Source organism: Lolium rigidum, chromosome 7 (genome assembly GCF_022539505.1).
Source record: "Lolium rigidum isolate FL_2022 chromosome 7, APGP_CSIRO_Lrig_0.1, whole genome shotgun sequence".
NCBI lineage: Eukaryota > Viridiplantae > Streptophyta > Magnoliopsida > Poales > Poaceae > Lolium > Lolium rigidum.
This window is the reverse complement of record NC_061514.1, coordinates 48213314-48222545: the sequence shown is the minus strand read 5'-3', so window position 1 is coordinate 48222545 and position 9232 is coordinate 48213314. Positions and strand designations below refer to the sequence as shown.

The 9232-nt window shown below is 50.4% G+C and overlaps 1 protein-coding gene across 1 annotated transcript; it reads left to right on the top strand.

Annotated features, from left to right (window-relative positions):
- The first annotated feature begins 1613 nt into the window (after positions 1-1613).
- Positions 1614-7347, top strand: LOC124674381 (putrescine hydroxycinnamoyltransferase 1-like). Its single transcript, XM_047210425.1, has 2 exons — positions 1614-2125; positions 6248-7347. Exons 1-2 carry the CDS (start codon positions 1694-1696, stop codon positions 7115-7117), a joined length of 1302 nt encoding a protein of 433 aa, XP_047066381.1. The 5' UTR covers positions 1614-1693; the 3' UTR covers positions 7118-7347.
- The last annotated feature ends 1885 nt before the right edge of the window (positions 7348-9232 follow it).

The following is a 9232-nucleotide window of genomic DNA, read 5'->3' as shown; positions in this document are numbered from 1 at the left end:
TTCTCCCCCCATCTACGGTACTCTTGAGAGTCAGTCTCCTTCCCCGAGCCCTCTTATGCCTCGAATTCGGTGGCACCACCGCTTGGAGGAGAGATATTAGAGTGGCTTGGCTTGTAGAGAGTAGCAATAATTTTCTGGGTTGGTTGCCCTTAGTTGGTTTGATGCCAGTAGGATGGAGCGGAGCACCAGATCTCATCGCCCAGATCTAGGGTTGTGTAGGGCTTCTTGTTTTTTTTCTTCTGCTTCGGAGGATGGAGTACAGAGTTAAGAAGAGGGATGTCGTTCCCTTCAATAAGATCATGGTTTGTGTCTTCCTCTTGGTGATGATTCGATATTTTTCTCAGTTTCCTCCGGTCGGCCGTGATGGCGAGGGGAGGAGGTGAAGATATGTGTCATTCTTCTCCCTGAGAGGATGGATGGTTGGTGTTCTGCCGAAGCTTGGAGAGAAACCCAGGTTGGCCAGGTTGGCCACTGTGATCTGCGACCGTTCTGGAGGCCTCTCCAAACATCATGATGGTGTTTCTTCTACCTCCTGTGTGGAGGCCTCTTTGGTGCTTCTCGCCGGAGTTCTCCGCCTTCTCATCACCAAATGGTACGTCCCCGACGATGTCTAGACATCCAACGGTGGAGAGGATAGACAGATTTAACTTTAACACGCGTCCAACGACGTACATGGTTCTGATCGTTGGTAATGGGAGAGTAACCGTAACACACGCTAGATTTACATATGAATCGTACTCCCTCCGTTCCAAATCAATTAATTTAACTTTATCCATTTAAACTAAATTACATTTAGATACATGTTTCGAGATAAAGTTGAGTTATAATTTGATACAGAGGGAGTACCGCGCAACTAGTTTTGTAAAAGCATCTCCACCGGTGCTCCCAATAGCGCTCACAATAGCTCTATCGGGATCCTAGTGAGAAAAAGCGTCTACATTGTCGCTCCCCAAAAAGCATCGGCATGTTCTGGAGCCCCATAAAAATGCTGGCGCGTCCGAAAGGATCCCTATGCGAAGGGTTTCAATTGGGGTCGCCGGCGCCTCTTAAACAACAACTCCACGTCGAATTCCTGAAGTTTGGAGCTTTTTACGGGGCTCGGTGGGGGTACCGATATGGAAACAACATTCCTAAGATGATATTGTGCCGACACCCTCACACGGTAGTGTTGATGTCTATTTAGAAGACACGGATGGAGATGCTCTAACGGGTTGCGGCCTATTGATGCAAAATATCGCAGGAAAAAGATCAGGTCTAAATGCTACGAAGCAGCGTAGAAGGAACAGAGAGTGGGGCAGTGGAGGATTAGCTTAGCTAGGAGGCACTTACGCCAGTACAAGATCGTCAGATCAGCTTTTACCGTAATTATGAACTTAAAATACCACCTCGAGAAGTTTCCAAGGAGGCAACCTGCAGGCAAAAAAAACCTGGATCAAACAGCGACCTCTGTGAGCACGTTCCTTAATTTAACGATAAACAAATAATTACCATACTACTGTAAACGGAAACCTCGAGTAAAATATCCGCTCGTAGCAGTGGAGCACTGCATTCCCTGGAGCTCGCCCTTCCTATTAATAAACCCTCACACTCTTTGGCCGCTCCGCAGACGCACGCAAGGCAGAACCGCCCAGACCCATCGCGCAAGCAAACCAAACAACGCGCGGCGGCGGCGGAGAGAGAGAGAGAAACCGAGATGAAGGTGGAGGTGGTGGAGGAGACGCTGGTGGCGCCGAGCGAGCCGACGCCGCGGCGCACGCTGTGGCTCTCCAACCTCGACCTCGCCGTGCCCAAGACCCACACGCCCCTCGTCTACTACTACCCCGCGCCGCCCACGCCCTCCCCCGACGACGGCGAGACGGAGCCGTTCTTCGCGCCGGCGAGGCTGCGGGAGGCGCTGGCGAGGGCGCTGGTGCCGTTCTACCCGCTGGCGGGGCGGATGGCGGCGGGGCCCGGCGGGCGCCTCGAGATCGACTGCACGGGCGAGGGCGCGCTGTTCGTGGTGGCGCGGGCCGACTTCACCGGCGACGAGATGTTCCGGGACTTCGAGCCCTCCCCCGAGGCGCGCCGCCTGCTCGTCCCCTTCGCCGCCTCCGGCGACCCGCCCTGCCTCCTCGCCATGGTCCAGGTACCGTACCGACACACACACACATCCTCACTTCATTTCTCAGTATTTTTCTTTGACTTGCATCCTCGACATACATCCTCGATCCCTGTTACAAAATTCGCCAAGATTTTTTTTGTCCGGTGGAGAAACCGGGGAGCTGTTCTCCGTACAGTGATATTCACTGTCCCCTCGCCGTCGCGTGGGGCCCCGGCATGGCGGACCCGCCCTGACAGCGAGCTTTATTGCTTCACGCTGCTAACATAGTACTTACTGACTGTATAACGTGTCGAGAGCTGGTTGGATAGAAGCTTCAGCCTTGTAGGATTCTTGTCAAATAATAACATAATAATTGGAAAAGTGAGCTTAGAATCAATCCCCATCCGCACAAAGAAATCGGAAGAACGAGATGGTTAGTACTCGCCGCGAGGATCAGATGCTGCCTGCCTGACATGCTTTCTACTAGCCTTTCTTGGACGGGCGGAAATCTTTGCATGTGTGTGTTTAATCTAGTCCTGGGTATCCATTCCTATCGTGCGGTGTTCAGCACGCGCGCGCTAGCCTGGGCCATGGATATCCGTGGTTAACTGTAATCTAGAGTGCTAGCGGTGCGCTAGGGTACGACGACGACGATGGCGACGAGCCGTAGCTTAGGTGGGCGATCAATGGTGTAGTGGCTCTGATGAGGAGCACGTAGTACCATCAATCATCCATCGGTGGGTGCCTGTCCTACGCGCCGCTGGACGCTTTTCCCGCAACTGATAAATCAGATGACGGATGGTTTCGGATTTAGCCGTGTATCGTTGTGCTAACGACGACAAGTTTGGGGACACGGCCGCAGGGCATGATCTCATCTCGCTTGGTTGCAAACCGCCGGCTACGACAGTAGCCTTCGTCCGCTTTGGCGTTTGCCAAAGATCATTTCTCAAGTCTAGTACTCACGACGATTGCACAGTTTCTTTTTGTACCGTCTGCTGGCGGTACGTAGGCGTGTAAAAAAGAGGGCGGTGCTTGCATGGAATTTAAACAGAGCAGTTGACCTTATGATCAGCCCAGCCTGCACTTTTTTCCTTCTGGACCATTTTCTTCTCGTTAGTGAATGCTTTGTCGTCCGGGAGCACCAGTACGCATCAGCCATCACACATCTTGGAAGTACCAGCAAGAAGCTGATCTGCGCAATCAATTTCAGTTTCCCGAGGGAAAACTTGGAGCTTGTGAGCTTGACTGCCGGTCGTCGTCTTTGTACCGTCTGATCTCTGATGGCTGTAAGTAGGCGTGTAAAGAAGAGGACGTTGCTCGCATGGAATTTAAACGGAGCAGTTGACCTTACGATCGGCACAACCTTTTCCTTCTCGACCATTTTCTTCTTGTTAGTGAATGCTTTGTCGTACGGGACGGCTCACTATACTGATTACTGAGCACCGGCCCGTGCACGTAGCCAATAAGTCCAAGTACCCGTACACATCAGCCATCACTCGTCTTGGACGTGGTAGCAGCAAGAAGCTGATCTGCACAATCAAATTTTCTCGAGGAAAAACTCGGAGCCTCTGATGTCTGACCCTGACTGCCGGTCGTCGTCTTGCCGGACACTCCAAAACGCCGCTTGGAGCGACGCGGCGCGCGGTTGGCCACGGCAGAGCTTGGGCGCCCCCGCGCGCGTGGACGAGTCCGGTGCCGAGAGCGCCACCCGTGTCTTGTCGGCCTCGATGGATCCCCGGCAACGCGACGTCCTTGGCGTCTACTTCCTGGAGAGACGTTTTCTTCACCGTGGTGGGCATTTCATCTTTTCGGTTAGACGGAGGGAGGCAGAGGAGTCTCTGTCTGTGTGGGTCCATGGGTTCCTGTCCTGCTTGATCAGCTGAATAAAATCGGATAAGGCGGGAACATTTTACTAAAAACCAGGAGATAAGATGACATGAGATGCTCCCTGCCAATGGCCAAAGAAGGCTCTACCTAGCGCCCGCTCATTTGTAGCTCTGGAAATCTTCTTGTCGTAGTCGTCGTACGTACAGACTCTCAAACATGAACTAAGTATACCCCGTCCCAGCAAATTCTTGGGATCCACGACCTAATCATGCAGCCGCGTGTGCATATGTCTTTGATCATCCAACCCTTATCTTTTTCCAGATCTGCCTCCTTTGTGCCTATCCGCATATAGCAACCACTTGCGCAGTTGCACATAATCTGGATCCCTGAGGTGGACGTCGAGCGCGATGGCTCTGCTTTAGGCTCCAGTTTGCATAGGCATAGCCGGTGCTCCTGCTTCTTCTCCGATCAGGGTGCGCTTGCCGACGTGCCCAACTGGAAGGATATCTCTTCTAGATGGTTTATCGTTCCAAGATTGTGACATGTACTACTAGCATTAATCTACCATCAATTGTCACTTGAATCTTTATCGGCAGCCGCCTGTATGACAAGACCTGCAGTGAAGTGCCGGCGCGCCCCTTGGATAGCTGCCTAAAAACTAATCTAGTAGCTGCTTTTTGCGACATAATCAGAAGCAGCCATGGCCTAGTTGCCGACGTTATGCAGCCAACCATGGCCTAGTTGCCGTCGTTAGCCAACTGTTTTAGGCGAAGACAAGGTGATAGGATCAGAGGTTAACCCGTCGCTGTTGACAATTTGGACAGAGCCGACTAGTATAGTACAGTATCATAACCATCACTTCGTTCGTCAAGCAAGCGAGCCATGCTATTTGAGTATGGTTATTGCCGACTAACATGTCACAGAATAGATAAAGGCTGGGCAGATGCATCATGGAGAGCGACATAAACTCTGGTATTGTACTGACGTATGTCGGTACGTGAATAACAACGGATAGACCAAACAGTTTAATTATATAGCGTAGACGGAAACATTTTACTTAAAAACGCTAGATAAGATGGCATGAGATTCTCCCTGCCAATCGCGCCAAATAAGGCTATGTTTTGTAGCACCCATTTGCAGCGCCTGGAAATTTTCTTGTCGTAGTCGTCGTGCAGAAATGCGAACATGAGCTCAATATATTCTGTCCCAGAAAATTCGTGGGATCCACGACCTAATCATGCAGCCGTGTGTGTATATGCCTTCTTTGATCGATCATCCACCTCCCTTTGTGCCTATCCGCATATAGGAACTAGTTACGCTGTTGCACATGATCGGGGTCCCGGAGGTGGACGTTGAACGCGACGGCTCTGCTTTAGGCTTCAGTTTCCCCAAAAGCACCGCATAGCCCGGGATCTTGCTTCTTCTCCGTTCAGGGTGCGCTTGCCGACGTGCCCAATTGGAAGGATATGTCTTCTAGATGGTTTATAGTTCCAAGACCGTGACATGTACAGTACTAGCTAACATTAATCTACTAGCATCAATAGTACTTAGTGAAATCTTTATGGGCAGCCGCATGCGTGACAGGGCCTGCAGTGAAGCGCCATCCTTGATAGCTGCCTGACACTAACCTAGCTAGCTGCTTCTTGCGACATAATCAGACATCAGCTACGGCCTAGTTGTTTTACGCGAAGACAATGAAGATATGATGATCAGAAGAAGTTAGCCCGTCGCTGTTGACACTTTTTTGGACAGAGCGGAGTCGTCTACTACAGTACCGTATTGTCATTGCCTCGTGCCTCAAGCCATCCTACTATTTGAGGGCTCCTTTGATTTAAAGGATAGGAAAAACATAGGAATATGAAAGGTATAGGATTGGAATGGCATGTCTACTTGAAACCTATAGGAAGATGAAGTTTGTTTGATTGTAGCAAAGGAATTTTTTCATGAGGTATGAGCTAATGCTTTTTTCCTATAGGAATTACACTACAAGATTCCTATAGGAATTTTTTCTATAGGATATGTTCCTATGAATCAAACAACATGTATAGGAATTTTTCCTATAGGAACCAAATCCTACACAATTCCTATGCAAATCCTTTGAATCAAAGGAGCCTATGGTTCATTGCGTAACATCGTCAGTAGAAGCTTATACAGTAGAATAGTTGCATCATGGTCATGGAGGGCGAAATGATCTTTGGCATTTTAGTGGCGTAAATTAGATCGAACTGCTGAATTTTCTGTGTGTTGGGTCCTACCAATCGTCTTGTTTGTTTGGTTATTATCATGCTCCATGTGACATGATTGACAAGATTTGGAATGTAATTGGATTTCGTTTTGCAGGTGACCTTCCTCAAGTGCGGCGGCGTGGCGGTCGGCACGGGGATGCACCATGTGACGATGGATGGCGCGGGCGCGATCCAGTTCATCCGGACATGGACGTCCCTGGCGCGCGGGCTGGACACCGAGTCCGTGTACCCGTCGCCTCCCACCCACGACCGCACGGTGCTGCGCGCCCGCTCCCCTCCGCACGTCACCTTCGAGCACCCCGTCTACTCACCGAGCAACCTCAACGGCCTGCCCCGGCCCTTCGTCACCCGCGTCTACGCCGTGCCGCCCAAGCTCCTCGCCGGCATCAAGTCCAGCTGCGCCCCCGGCGTGTCCACCTACTGCGCGGTGACCGCACACCTGTGGCGCGCCATGTGCGTGGCCCGCGGCCTGGCCCCCGACGCCGAGTCCAGGCTGCGCGTGCCGGCCAACATCCGGTCGCGCCTGCGCCCGCAGCTGCCCGCGACCTACTTCGGCAACGCGATCGTGCGGGACCTCGTCACCGTGCGCGTCGGTGACGTGCTGTCGCAGCCGCTGGGGTTCGTGGCAGAGCGGATCAAGCGCGCCGTGGCGCGGGTGGACGACGCCTTCGTTCGCTCCGTCATCGACTACCTGGAGCTGGAATCCGAGAAGGGCAGCCAGGCGGCGCGTGGCCAATTCATGCCGGAGACCGACCTCTGGGTGGTCAGCTGGCTCGGTATGCCCATGAGCGACGCTGACTTCGGGTGGGGCGCCCCCAAGTTCGTGGCGCCGGCGCAGATGTTCGGCAGCGGCACCGGGTACATCATGCAGGCGCCCGACAAGGACGACGGCGTGTCCGTGCTGTTCGCGCTCGAGCCCGAGTACCTTCAGTGCTTCGAGAAGGCCTTCTACGGGAACGAGTGACCGGCCGGCGCCGACCTGGGGTGGCAGCGACCAGCCTTTGGAAGGCGATAACAGCCGCTTGGGACGTCGAGTCCTGTCGTGTGGAGTCCCGTCCGTCGATGTGCTGCTGTATCATAAGCAACTTGTTAACAGATACTGTGGATGTGTGAAGGTAGTATCTTGCACGTTTCTTTCACTGTGACATTCTGATCTAAGTATCTATATACAAAGTTCAAATGGGATTGGCGTCAGCTTTGTTCACTTGTTAACATTCTGTAATCCTCCGTGTGTTCAGTGGGTGCTGAATTCTCTTTCGATTCGGTGGTTTCATCTCTGTTATCAGTTCCAAGCAGTAAAGAGAGATGCATAAGGTGTGAGCTTCATGTAGTTGATTTTCGATACGATGTTTCAAATATTCCACCCAGCCTTTGCATAGCTAAGATGCACACGACCGTTTAAAATTCAAAATCCAAACAAAAAATTTCCAAAACGAAACAAAAGAAAAAAAAATCAACTAGTCTCCAGCGCCATTGGCTTCTATCCTACGGCTATGCAGCCACCCATGTTGGGAAATAAACTCATTGCCCGTCTTCTTCAACCGTATAGACACCTCCATAAATAGGTCTCGGTTCTCGAAGCGTTGAAGCGGCGACCATGAACGGAGCATAGCGGTACACCTGTAGATAACCTGCATAAGAGAAGAATTTTTGCCATTAAAAACCTTGTCATTTCTACACAACCAAAACGACCATACAACTGCAATCGCTCTCACCCGGATAATCGTCTTATACCTTGAATCCACTCCATTTAGCTAATTGCCAAAAACGTTAGCAATATTACGAGGTGGGTACATGATAGAACCTTGATGTTGCGCAGATTGCACACCGTTGGGGAACCCCAAGAGGAAGGTATGATGAGCACAGTAGCAAGTTTTCCCTCAGTAACAGAACCAAGGTTTAATCGACCAGTAGGAGAAAAGGAGTGACTTCTGAATGTGTTGCTAGCTGAATTTTGGCAGGACGCACTACTGGCGTCAGCAACAACGTGGACAACCAAAATACTTTACCCCAACTTACAGTGGGGTTGTCAATCACACCGGTTTTGCTGAAAACAAAGGATTAACCGTATAGCGTGGAAAGAGATGTTTGTTTGCAGTGGAATTAAAGAGAACAGTGCTTGTAGTAATTAAACAGAACATGTGTTTGAAGTAGATGATTTTATCAGTGTAAAAGAAAGGACCGGGATCCACAGTTCACTAGAGGTGTCTCTCCATAAATATAAATAACGTGTTGGTGAACAAATTACAGCTAGGCAATTGATAGAATAAAGAACATACATAACAAGATGATTCATTTGGGCATTACAACATAATACATAGACCGTAATCCAACTGCGACAATGACTAATAATCCACCTTTCGGTTATCATCCGAACCCCTTTCAGTGTTAAGTTGCGAGCACTAGATTCTCTCATTAAGCAATGTGTGTAAAGTAAACAATAGAATTATCCTTAGACAAAGCATTGTTGTTTTCTCCCTAGTAGCAACAACACATCTACAACCTTAGAAGTTATTGTCACTCTTCCAAATTACTAGAGGCATGAACCCACTATCGAGCATAAATACTCTCTTTTGGAGTTACAAGCATATACTTGGCCAGAGTATCTACTAGCAACGGAGAGCATGCAAGATCACAAATAACATATGACAAGTATATAATCCATCTCAACCATAGTATTCAATATTTATCGGATCCCAGCAAACACAACATGTACCATTACATAAAGATGATCTTGATCATGATAGGCGGCTCACAAGATCTAAACATGGAGCATAAATTGGAGAAGACAACCATCTAGCTACTTCTATGGAACCGTAGTCTAGAGATGAACTACTCACGCATCACTTCGGAGGCGGGCATGTCGATGTAGAGGCCTCCGGTGATGATCTTCCTCTCCGGCAGGGTGCCGGGAAGAGCTTCAGAACCCTCCTGAGCTAGGGTTGGCAATGACGACCGCGACGGAAATTTTCGCCGATGGAGGCTCGAGTTTTAGATTTTTTCTGAGATCGTGAATAAATAGGTAGAAGGGCGAGGTCGGTGGGTGCCCGGGGGGGCCCACACCACCCCATGGCACGGC

Excerpts from the sequence above, each read along its gene's own strand:
- LOC124674381 (XM_047210425.1), top strand. The coding sequence starts at position 1,694 with ATGAAGGTGGAGGTGGTGGAGGAGACGCTGGTGGCGCCGAGCGAGCCG. Across the intron at positions 2,126-6,247 it reads GCCTCCTCGCCATGGTCCAG|GTGACCTTCCTCAAGTGCGG; the intron begins GTACCGTACCGA and ends TTCGTTTTGCAG.